Source organism: Fulmarus glacialis, unplaced genomic scaffold (assembly GCF_000690835.1).
Source record: "Fulmarus glacialis isolate BGI_N327 unplaced genomic scaffold, ASM69083v1 scaffold9061, whole genome shotgun sequence".
NCBI classification, from domain to species: domain Eukaryota; kingdom Metazoa; phylum Chordata; class Aves; order Procellariiformes; family Procellariidae; genus Fulmarus; species Fulmarus glacialis.
Window position 1 is genome coordinate 1 of NW_009192098.1, and position 13369 is coordinate 13369.

At 37.0% G+C, this 13369-nt stretch overlaps 1 protein-coding gene across 1 annotated transcript; it reads right to left on the reverse strand.

Annotated features, from left to right (window-relative positions):
- Nucleotides 1-1001: 1001 nt before the first annotated feature.
- On the reverse strand, nucleotides 1002-3928 carry LOC104083445 (alpha-adducin-like; the record flags this gene model as incomplete). Its single annotated transcript, XM_009586930.1, has 3 exons — nucleotides 3693-3928; nucleotides 2276-2438; nucleotides 1002-1153 (listed from the first exon to the last, which is right to left on the reverse strand). Coding segments are annotated over exons 1-3 (510 nt in total), but the record flags the coding sequence as incomplete, so codon positions are not given.
- Nucleotides 3929-13369: the final 9441 nt, after the last annotated feature.

The following is a 13369-nucleotide window of genomic DNA, read 5'->3' on the forward strand; positions in this document are numbered from 1 at the left end:
AACCTTAATGATTCTATGATTCTAAGTCATCAAGGTCCTTGTGTGACTCAGTAATGGGCCTCTTCATCTCCATTATTTTTGGTGAAACTTCTTTTCTTTATAATTTTCCTTAGGCTTTTGTTAAAACTATTACGTTAATTATAGATAAGAAAAAGTATAATTGTACTCTGTCCTTCCATCGTTATTTCATATGAATGTTGATCTGTCATTTCCTTCTCCTCTCACATCAATGATTACAAACATGATTACAAACAAATAATATACCTTGAAATCTCAAAAAGCAGTAACAATAAAATTACTGTATCTCATTCAGACTGCAACTAGAAGAACTGAAAATACATAAAGGACAACCTCTACTATGTAGGAAAAAAAACAATTCAGCTCTGTTAGGAAAACAATTGACTGGGTTGCACACCACAGCTGTGACTTTACTCATGAGACTCATGTTGATCATTCTTCTGGCATATAAAACCTCCTTGATTTGACCTCCATGTCATTATTTTTATGGATGCCAGCGATTACTCAGTCACAAGGAAAATTGTTGGCACACTGCATTAAGCTAAGTAGTTCGCTTGTGTTCAGAAATACTGTGGCTTCTTTTTCAAAAAGGTTGGTACCTTGAATTATAAAATTCAACTGAATGACTAATAAGATTTTTTAGCACTTAGCAAGAAAACTAAGACATGACCTTGCAGAAAAATACATACAACTATTCAAAGTATTTAAGATACTAAAAGACCGAGTCTTTCAGGAATCTTAATTTCGACATAAGAACTTTCATGTACACTCTCTTAAGACTCTATTCAGGCTATGACAGCTGACATCCAAGCTGTTCCAGTTCTTACTCTTGAGATGCAATGACAAGTCTCTTCACTATTACAGTGCTTTCAATACCACTTTGCTCCTCTTCCACACAAAGAGAAAATGACAGATGGGTGAGGGAAGCAATTCTCTTGTATGTTAAAACAATTGGTTCAGTTATCTGCTGATTCAATACTCACTGTTATATGATTGTAAATAAGCTGAGACCAGCCAAAGAGATCTGCTAATCTGTAGAAAGCTGCCAATTTACATCGTAACAACTTCTCCCCTTTTTCATAAGCAATGGAATCTGATCCTCTCAGATCATTCACTGGTGTCACCATGCCAAGACCTGAAAAGCAGAAGGGGTAAAAAACCACAAGGGGGGTTGTGTTCAACATCAGTTAAAACCTAACAACATGCACCACTATTATAGTGGTTGTTCTTACTAGTTTGTATCAACATACTGACCCAAGGAATGGATAGCAAACTTTAATTACTATAATGTCATAATTTGCATTACACAAATATAACAACAGTCTTGGACAAGGTCATTTATCTTCAGTAGACTCAGCATTCATTTCCTTCCTTAATATTCATTAGTGCTAAGGAGTCAGTGCTTTCCTTAGCAAAATTTTTTTTTTTCTCTCTCAAACTAATGATTGTCTGTAAAATACAACTTCATTGTTAACAGAAAAATGTAACCCCAAATATTCCACTTTTTGAGATATATGATTTGGTATTCCTGAAAAGGAGAATTATACATCTAAAAAAATTCACACAAGTTCATTTAATCAGAAAACATTAAGTACAAGCTAGAGAGAGGAGGATTACGGTAAATAATTACAAATACTGTAGTTCTAGTTACAGTGCAATTAGAAATGTGGATAAAAGTAACTGTGATAAAGCAGAACCAGGCCATGCTACAGTTTAAACTACAGATTTATTTTGGAACACAGGCAAGGATTTATATTATCTTAACACAAAACCTGTGAGTACATGCATTTGCACATTTTGGTTTTTGTTTTCCTTCTTTGTTTTGCCTGCTAATGTTTCTTGTCTACAGCTTCACTTCATGGAAGAATGCTGCAAACAGTATTTCAATGGCAAAAATAATTAGTTTCTAAAGACCTTCACTGTTACTAGACTACTAATGAGCGTTTCATTTTCCTGCAGACAATCCATGTGGTAAACATTAGCAACATTTAAATCTTTTTTTTTTTACTGGTGCTGACTTATCAGGCTTACTTGATACCATACTTGAAATAGCTTTTGATATAAATTGTATACATGAATCACATTGCATATCACTGTGGCATTAGAAACTAATCAGTCATTTTATGTTTGCAGTGTTCTGTGAGCAGAACAGGGTAGCATTTGAACTTCACAGCACTTTTCATTTCATTCACACTGTCTTCATTTTAAGCCTTTCAAAAAAGAAGAATTCTACTATTATAAATTAAGGTGCACTCACTCATGTTCAACGCAGCCATTCCACCTTGTGGTGCTGCAGGGTAGACATTTGGTACGTTTGTTGTCATGAAATCCGCAATCTGCTGTAAAGCCAATAAACCTGTTGGGTTCTTCCCCTTCTTAAATTGTTCCTGGATCATAGATTCCAGTTCTTCACAAAAAGCCTAGCAACAGGACATTGCATATTGTAAAGCATATTCAAATGAACTTCAACCTTTCATACACAGCTTCTTTTTAGCACTTAGATGGAAACATTCTATACCTCTTCTGAAAAACAGCTCAGGGCAGAATTACTGGGTGCATAATGTTACTTGAAAATGTTGCTCTCTGGAGCTCCAATGATAAGAGTCACTTATTTTTCTGTGAATGGAAATTCCAGCATTCTCTCTTCAAGTAACACCAAAACTCACTGAGCCTACTAAAATGATTTCTGGAAGAAGGAGCAGATGTACAATCTAATTGAACACAAAACATGAAAGGAAAAGTAGTAGAACCAGAAAAGAGAAGGAAAATTATCAGTGTGGCTCACTGAGGGAACTGAGAGCCAAGAAGGCATCCAGGAACACAGGAAGGAATAGCCATTGAATTTTTAAAATATATTTAAACAAGGGGTGGTTTACTTTTTTCCTGGTTGGTTTTTTTTGGGGGAGAGAGTTACTTTGAAAGGAAGTAAACAGGTTTTTTTACTATTGCTGGTAGCTGCTGCTTTTGACAAGAACACTGGAATTTGTACTGAAAGAGAAGTATTCCAATCATTAAGTGAATCTAAACAAAATGGGTTGATTTCACGTGGAAAAACTAAATATACCACTACGTCCCTATTCTTAATGACATCATGTCATGACATGTTTTGTCATCTAAAGTCACCCATCAGTGATTACAAAAGGAACAAATGTTACGAGAGAAATTTTGTGTATTTTCTCCCTGAGGGAAACATCTTTAATATTACATTTCAATCATTCATAGTTTATTATTGTGCACGCTTTCAGAAAGAGATACATAAAAATATTTCATATCTCAGAATCATGATGAAAAACTGAGCACAGGACAGACCTGCCTTGTATAAGCTACTCTTAGAAGAGTTACTTAAATTAAGTGTTTAAATGAATATTAAATACATGAAACAAGTGAAAAAACATCTCACCAGGACTAGATGGACAATATGAAAAAAATGTTCATGATTACACAGAGAATTCTGCAAGCAAGACTGAGGAACTGCTTCATGAGTAGACAATAAAAATTCAACCAGATAACATAAGGAAAAATTAGGCTACAATTAGGATACTTTAGAAGAAAGGCCAACTAGAAAAAAGATCAAATGGATCTAAGATACCACAAATTTCTCCAATTCCATAGGGATATTAAAAATAGAGATATTAAATGTATCACTTTAAAGTTGGAGCATTTTCTTTTCTTACCGGGCTTTGAAGAATCATGGAGACTCTCTTCTTCTGTTCCATCATGTTAAAATCCTGGCGAAGGTCAGGTGCCATATTCCTCTCTCTCAAATAATCTGGATTATTTTCATCAACTCGATCAAAATATCTCTCTTTATGAGGGGCTGTTGTTGGAGGTGGTGAAGTCACCACCCCCACACCAGAATCACCATTCATAGCACAGTTTTAAGGAACCTATGAAGAGGGGACAGAGAAGAGGAATAAATAAATCAAGCAAGGAAACAATTAAGAACTTCATACGTGTTTCTTGTTTCAGAGTAACAGTTCAAATCCATCTAAAATTAGCATGCTTCCCAAACACAGAAACCATGTTTAGACTATTGGATAGCAGTATTTTAGAGGAGAAAAAGATTTTAAAATACAAGATTAGAAAAGTAGGCTAACATATATGCAAAGTCAAATATGCTACATATGTACATGCTACACAAAACTAACACAAGAGTTCCCATTTAAACCACCTCCAGTTCTTTAAGCTGTCTACACAGCTTGATTTTTAGAAGCATGGAAGTCCTTCAAACCTTCTTACAGACAATGACAGAGAAGTTCAAGGCACATGAGGTCTAAACTCTTTTTTTTTTTTTTTTTTTTTAAACTTAAGAAGTTAAAGCTGACATAATGAAAAAATGAAAAGAATATTGTACAAATCAGAATTTAAATCATTACGGGAAATAGGATATTACACATGTTCATTAATATAAAGAATCAACCCCACCAAAACATGCTCAGATTGCGAACACATTTCTGGAGACAAACTCAGAAATACTGACTCTACAACCTGAGGCATGCTTTTCATGAATATATTTATTTTAAGTTCATTCAACAATCTGCACATCACTACATTAGCATGTGGGTTCTGGAATCTGGAAAGCACACACACAAACACAACCCCCACCCACTGGCCAGGGTTCATTTCAGTTTTACATGTGGTAATCAACAATTGCACGTATCTACTAGAAAGGCTGAAAACTCAGCTGGTATTGCTCATACACACATCCTTCTTTCGCTCACAAGAATCCCTTTGAGTAACATCATCCAAGTTTCCTGGGCACAATATTATAACCTTCATTCCAAAATCCTTTTTAAAAGATTTTTTTGAAGCTTTCCACTGACAAGCAACCAGTTCAGTAAAGCCACTCTTGCAACACCTTGAGACTCAAACCTCTGATTCCTGATCATCTGCCATATCAAATTAAAATTAAGCTTTTTCAGAAAAGATTTATTGTCTTTGCGTATCATACATGATTAAACAAAATGTCACTAACACAAGCTGTACTTCACTGAACTGTAATAAGAATATTTAACTCTGAATGGCTTTCTAGTTCAGCAAACTGCAATTATTTACATTACACACAAAACATGCAAGGTTGAAATCCCTTGCCATCATGACATTTAGCAACTTTACTATGAAAACGAGACGAGAAAAGCTAGTAGATCTTTTGCTGGAGGTGAAAAAATAGATAAAGAGAATAAAGTAGCAGAATCTAGCTCCCTGTCCCAGTAAGGCAGAACACATTAATCATACCAATTTAAATTCAGGGTTCACACAGTAAGGAGAACTCTGATTTAAACAAATCAATTTTATTATGCATCTTCAGTTTTGCAAGGATTAGTACCATTAAAATCTGCTGATACTATAAAGTCATCACAATTCTTTTTGCTATGTAGTAGGAAAGACTGTATGTATCTTCATTTAAGCAATGATTTAATCTTCTACATGTTATAATTAGTAAATTTTGACATACGTCTGTATTCTTTTACTATTTTTAGATTTTTCTTAATGACTCATCTTAAACTGTACTTCCTTGTGGATTTTAATTTGATTAGGAATTTAATTGCATATTTATTAGCTAAAACCACCACAGATGCGGAACCACACAGAAAAAGGCAAGTTTACATAAATTATTTTGAAATGCAGATTATGTTAAAATCATTGCAGTGAAGAAAATTATCTACTTCAAGACTTCAGAATTAGCAGATCTCATCCTCTTTAATTCTTACATTAGAAAACAAGTTTCAAAACTCAGCTGGTTTCTCATTTCAGAATGAACAAATCACTGAACTGAGACAGCAATGAGCAGAAGAAAAGTATTTTCCTTGACTCTGCAGAAGAGGATGCTACTATCAAAATCTATGTTAAACTCAAGTGTCTTAAGTGCTTAGATGCTCAGTGATTTCTACCCACTGAGTTGCTACATAAACACACACAGACATCTCTGCACTGTTTGAAGTATTTCATTTTAAACCAATCAGTCTAGGCTTTAAAAGTCATGGTCAGATCTTTTCTTTCTTTTTCTTTTTTTTTCCTTCTTTAGAGTAAGCATATACACACATATTTATTACTGTAACTTCTTTTAATTACTAGCTTTCCTCCACCCAGGGAGAAATATAGTGAGAAGAAATAATGCTTTTATCCGCATGGAAAACCTTTTAAGGTAGATCTGGAAAGTTTTAAACAAGCGAAGTTATAGCAAAGGAGCCACCTCTCCTTTGGCAGCTTCAGATCCCTAACACACACCCTCTAAGTTCTCTTTCTCATCACAATCTCCAGCCTGCACCATCTGCCGTTTCATACCCCAAAAATGCTTTCGAAGGCCCACTACCCACTTTCCACAACCCCTCTTCTGAGCTCTATTAGCTATCCTGATGCCTCTACATTCAGGTTTTTGCTGAAAAATGACAGTTTGCAGATCCAAACATATGGCTTACTCTCTTACAATAATAGCTCACTTGGCCCAATCTAAGTCTAAACTTCACCACCCTCTGCTTATCGCAAAGAATCAGAGACTTCAGAAACAGCACAAGGGCAAGCCCACAAATAAAGACAAGCCGATCCACTCAAACAGTTCAGAATTTATACTGCATTATGTTGAGTATAGTCCCAAATGTGTATTTACTTCAAAGCAAACCATAGGAAAACTATCAAGTTCATGCTTACCACCACCACCAAAGAACAATGGCCCACTCCTGCCTGCTGAAGCATTCAACTTCCAGAATATATTCTAAGTTTAATGTTGCACCTTGTGTATATGTGTATGTGCAGTCTTATTTAAAGAAGAGTGTACATACACCTGCAAACATAATTTTGCATTTAATTCTTTACACTAATTCCATCTTATTTTCAGAGTACCAAAAGCTATTTCCAAATGAATTATATACATAATTACTTCTCTTCACTGTTTCTTACTCACACTGGAAAGAAGCTAGTCCCTAACAGCCTGCACAGGTAACATTACAATGGGATCACAGTGTCTTGCCAAAGTTGTATTACTCCTTCACCCAAGTATAAGATGGTATTCAAGAACGTCCTGGGAAGTTATTACTGCTTCACCACTATATAGCAGCAATAATTTTACAGGAAAGCCAATGTTTAACATTAAGTGATCATTTTATATTTAAGGTTAAATATCAGTTTCATAGCTCAGTTTTGTAGATGCCCAAAATTAATGGCACCCCCCCTCAAGGTCTAGTAATTAACTGTTTTAATGTAACTGTTAATAGTAATTGTTTATTTTAATGGCTGTCAGCTACTGATGATAAAGGTGTTGATTTTTGAATCAGAAACAGATGTGTTTGACAACATTTTGCACAAGCCATTGAAATTTATTTATGAGTTTCCTTGGAAGACCTTTGGGAGTAAGGCATGATGAACTCTCCAGTAAGAGCTTCAGTAATATGGATACTGATAAATAAATAAAAGGATTCTGAACAGTTAAGCTGAACACACACTGGGGAATGGCCAATGGTTCTATAAACTGGAAAGTCACATTGAAAAATCACAACAGGCTGCCCAGACAGTAAAAAAAGAAAAAATTAAAACCATCTTTAGTACAGACAGTTCCTTTCCGATGTAGTGTACTACAGCCCCCAAGTAAGATAAGCTGTAATGTCAAAGGACTTTTTGCCATGATAAGTGTTTTTATGCGAGAGCCTGTTCTAACACAACTATGTCAGAAAAAGCCACACCCTTAACTGAAAAAGCCGTGGCTGGAAAACATAAGAGCATAAAAAGCCCTTCTCTCCAAAGCAGCTATTTTCAAATATAAAGAGACAGTCAGATGAAACAGCATCTATTACTGGGAGCAGGGGGGAATAATCGTAAAATCCAAATCACACTTTATAGTAACTGAAGCAATTAGATCCATTCTTCTAATACGTATGTATGTACAAACACTAGAAATTTCAATCAACCACCACATCAAATGAGAGCCACCAAGCCAACTCATAGTATATTGTATTTATCACAGGGCACGCATATGTGTATGCATGTACTATAAATGGGTTGTTCATGAAATAAATTTTTTGTCAGGAAACCAGCTTTATAAAATTTATAGTGCATTTACAGATACTGAGCACTGTTTACAAAAAACATTCTGAAATTAGTATTAATATTGCAGGTTACTTTTATCTTTCAAAATGCCCTTCCCCCCCATCCTTTTCTAAGCCAAGAGAGTTTCATCACAGGATTCACCTAAGAGGAAGTGGTGTTACAGAGTTTGTTTAAACAAAAGAAAGTTTTAGAACAAGAATGCCATAAAATTCTTCATGTTAACATCCAGAAAGAAGAAAAATCTCAATTTGTAAACAGCTTATGTTCCTCAGTACTCAATCTGAAGAGTTAGATGATGCACATATAGTTAAATAAATTTAAACAGGTAAGACAGTGAATAATAACTAATAAGAACCTACAAAAACTTAAGGGCACATTAAAAAAAACCCACTTAAATCTAAAAAATGATATAAAGTAATTTAAAAAAACAACACTGGATTTGGGCTGGGATGTCACTGTAGTTAGTAAACATATTTAAAACTTTAATATTACACTTATTCCAATACCTGGAAGTTGGGACAGATCTGGTTGTTTATAGGTTCAGTGTTTCTTGCCTGAATCATCATAATGAATATTATGGGAACCTTGAGAAGATTTAAAATGTCTCACAACATGCACACTAGCAGGGACCAGCTAACTACATTTCTTGGAGGAAATGAATTTTTGCAATCACTTAAAGATTGGTTTTGTTTTGTAATAACTTGTAATGGGTTATTTTTTGCTTCTCCACACCCAGAGGAAATTGTTTTTACTAAGGCTGCAGTCGATGGGATTTGACCTAATCTAAAGACTCACTGCCACCAAAGGACTGAGCACACCTCTTCACACCAGTGCAGCTTTAAGTCTGCTGAAGCCAATTCGGAATAAAAATACACTCTGAGAAGCAGGAAGGAGGTTGTGACAAGAAGACAAGGGAACCTAAAAGACTTCTAAAAAATGTAAAATACACTGCCAACTCTAAGACAGCACATGCAAAAAACCCCGCCTACAGTGGTTTTTTTGTTTTTGTTTTGTTTGTTGTTTTTTTTTTTTTACGTTTAGGAGAGTTATCTGATCAAAACTTCACAAAATCAAGTCATTTCAGAGAAGGAAAAAAAACAAAACCAAAAACCTGCCCTCTTCCCAGTAGCTTACAATTTCTCTGTACAAAATAACATGCAAGCAAAACATCTGTATGGCACCTTGTGTCACATTTGCAAACTAAATGAGCAGCACCACTTCTCAACTGTTGATACAATGCCAGTCACTAGCAACAAAGATTGAGGGTACCCATTTCCAGAACGTATAGCTTCTGAGATCTATTTTGACAATGATAGAGTAATTTGCTTTGTATCCAATTTTTTCCGACAGTTCTTTCAACAAGTTATCTCCTCTCACACCAGAGCTATGGCACTAAGTCTAACAGAGGTGAAAACAGATTTGACGAGAAGTTACTGGGGAAGGAACAAGGGGGTAGCAAAACAAATTAAAATAAAATAACTTGTTTTCTTTACTGTTGTGCAATGAACAGTCTTTAAGGAGCAGAAGTTGCCTAAAAGGCTCATGTAAGTGACAAGTCAGGCAGTGTGCTGGCTGAGGAGTGAAGGGAGCTCTATTTTGCATGCAAACAGAAAAGGACAAGGAAAAAATACAGAAAAGACAGTAGTTTTATGGGCCAGGAAAGGGAGTCAGGGGGTCTGTGGAAAGCTACAGATCTGAAATTACTGCACAGGGAAGTCATGAGGTGAGAGGAGGGAGGAAGAGGAAGGGAAAGGGCCAGGCAGCACTGGGGTGGTGCAGCACTGTGGGCAGCAAGAAACCCAAGAGGTAACTGAGCCATGGCGAACAGACTGAGTTTGCGTGAAAACTGAGTTGGTGGGGAGATGGCGAGGAAGCAGAACATCCATCTACAGAAAACAAGGTTTCATTATCACTGGGTATCTGAAAAAAACAACCTGTTTATAAATTTGCACTCTTACCACTTCACTCAATATTCTGGTACTTTCTGTACTTTCTCCAGTTTTCCTCTACTTTAGAATAACATTTGCCAAATTTGCTCCTTAAAAAATTAATATAACTTTGTAATAGGGAAATTATTTATGATTTGCACTACAATTTCCATCATTTTCAGCGAGAACATTTTGGCACCAATGACACTGGATTTGTTCTTGCCATTTCAAATGTTTCCTACTGAACTTTTAAAAGGAAAAGCTGGCACTATCTTAGGAAGTCTAAGAACAAAGAAAGTAAATCATGACTGTACTACTTACTAGACAACGAACTTAACATCACAAACAATTATATTCTTTTTTAGCAAATGTTCCTAGCTCTTGCATCTTCAAAATTTCCTCTGCTCTTTGTTTTCAAACAGGAAGAGACTATTTTACGAACAAGAACAGTTATTTATCTTGTACTGAATGCAGGCACCATCATCTTGCTTATTAACAGAGATGCTGCAAGTTCAATACAGGACTCTAAAAATACACAGAAATCAAACAAAAAGTTTATCTGACCAAAAGTATTGCATTTTATATCTGTAATATCATGCCTTAGTATTTAAGACGGTAGTTCAAGAAACAAACCATGTTAGAGAACAAAGAAAAGAAAAAAAAAAAAAATTAGACCAAGCCACAAAAGCTTCCTTGGAATTAATCTACTTTGTCAGCAATTATTTCCAATTTTCACCTTTTCCTATTTTCCAAAACACTGAAATCAGAAGCCTAGCACAGTGGGCTGTGAGTGATCACAAGGTTACATTACAGAACTGGCAAAATTCATTTGGGCAATCTTGAGGCCTCAAACCATACAAAATAATGAACATCTGTATCAGTTGTTAAGACACAGTATTACTTGTCTACTGAAGGTCATCAACATTTCTTATCATATTATTTCCAATACTTACATTTTAAAAATCTCTTAAAATGATTAATAAAGTTAGAAACCTGCTTCAAATTAGACCTAAAATTCCAACTACTTATGAAGGGCAAGAATCTATGTAACAGAACTGTCAAAACAGCAGTTGCTGTAGGGCTTTTACCAAAAAACCAACCCCCCACACAAAAAACCAGCTTGGAAAGTATGTATTTTAAGAAACAAAACTTCAAAAAGTACTTCTGGTAACCTGTTAATAGTCAGGTTTTCTAGGCTGTTGTGTCAAGAGAACACTTAAGAACCACAGGTAAAGCACACGATTATCTACATGAGGTTGTAAAACAATGTAATTGTTGTCTAGCTTTACCAAAGCCAAATGAAGCAGGTGACTGGGAAAAGCCAGAGTGGATTTACCAAAGGCAAATCATGCCAGACTAACCTGATCACTTTCTACCACAAAATAACATTTTCTGTCAACATGAGGAAAGCAGTGGATATTGTTTACCTGTACTTCAGCAAAGTTTGACACTGTTTCCCACAGCCTTCTCCTGGACAAACTGGCAAGATACAGATTCGATGAGTGGTCTGCGAGATGGGCAAGAAACTGGCCCCCAGGCTGCACTCAGAGTGGTGATCAATGGTTTTTACTCAGGCTGGCAGCCTGTCACAAATGGGGTCCCCCCAGGGATCAATATTGGGCCCCACACTGTTCAACGTCATCATAAATGATCTGGGCGATGGGATTGAGAACACCATCATGAAGTTTGCTGATGACACCAAACTAGGTGGTGAGGTGGACAGGTCAGAAGAGAAAGCCATCTTACAGAGCGACCAGGACAGGCTGGAAGAGTGAGCTAGCAAGAACAGTATGGAGTTTAACAGAGACAAGTGCAAGGTCCTGCAGCCGGGACACAAAGAGCCCAGTGCAGGCTGGGATCTGTGTGGCTGGGAAGCAGCCTCGCTGAAAGGGACCTGGGGGTCCTGGTGGACAACAAGCTGAACAGGAGTCAGCAGTGCACTGCTGCAGCAAAGAAGGCAAATCGGATCCTGGGCTGCATCCGCAGGGGCATTACTAGCAGAGATAGAGATGTGATCATTCCAATCTACCAAGCACTTGTCAGGCCACACCTGGAGTAGCGTGTCCAGTTCTGGTCTCCATAATTCAAGAAAAGACGCAGACAGACTGGAGAGGGTCCAAAGGAGGGCCATGAAGATGATCAAAGGCTGAAGAACCTGCTCTATGAGGAAAGGCTGAAGAAGTTAGGTCCTTTGTGCCTGGAGAAGAGAAGGCTCGGGGGACCTCACCACAGTATTCCAGTACATAAAGGGTGGCTACAAAAAGGATGGAGGCTCTCTCTTCACAAGGAGCCACATGGAGAGGACAAGGGGCAACAGGTACAAGTTGCACCAGGAGAGGTTTCATCTTGATATAAGAAAGAAATTTTTTACACTGAGAACAATCAATCACTGGAACAGCCTCCCCAGGGACGTGGTAGAGCCCCCACTGCTGGAGGTTTTCAAGATGCAACTGGGCAGGGTGTTAGATAATCTCATCTAGGCTCCCCTTCCCATGACACATTGGCCCAGATGATCTTTCGAGATCCTTTCCAGCCTGGGCTGTTCTATGTTCTATGATTCTACATAGCGTAAGTCCACATAAATTTAAGCCAGAATTTAGCTGGGCAGATTCAGCTGGAATATGGTTCAAATACAGCTAAGTTCTGCAGAAGTTTCAATATATGGCTCAGAATACATAATTCCATCCTTGCAAACAGAAGAGGGAAGAAGCCAGCATTAAAACTACACTAGAAGCCAAGATACAGAAAGGTAACTTCCCTCCTTTTAATAGAGGATTTAAAAGACCAAGAGTATAAAACTTTTAGAAACAGTAATCATTCGCCACCCCTCCCTGACCTGAAAAAGCATCGTCTCCCAGAGATCAGACTCCGCAGGAAGCTGAGAATGACGCAAAAGGAGGAACAGGGCAGCACACTGCGTTATTCCTCCCCTCAGCAACTGGCACCGGCCACACTGGAAGGTATGGCTGCAGCCTACACTCACCATTGGTACCGTTTTTATGTTAAACCCTCTCTAACATGATTCATTAATTTATGTTAGAAAGATCAAACTTCCAACAAACAGCTCATTCCAAGCCAATTAAAAACGGGAAGAAATCCCAATCTAAAAATGGGACTAGGAATAATATTAAAAAGGGAATGACTCTTGAAACTGTTAACTTGTATCTCCTATTGCCCAGGTCCCCAGTTTCTTCCCAGTCCTAGCCTTTTAACTTCCCTTTGCCTCTTTAGATCATTTCCTTCTCCAATTTTGCTGCTGTGCAGTTTACACGACAAACAACAGAACAGCCATTTCTAGCCTCCAAGAATTTGCTAAAGCCTAACAGTTTCAAACCAACTTATCAACATGAAAATTACCTTGCTTTTACTTCTTTGACTCAGTA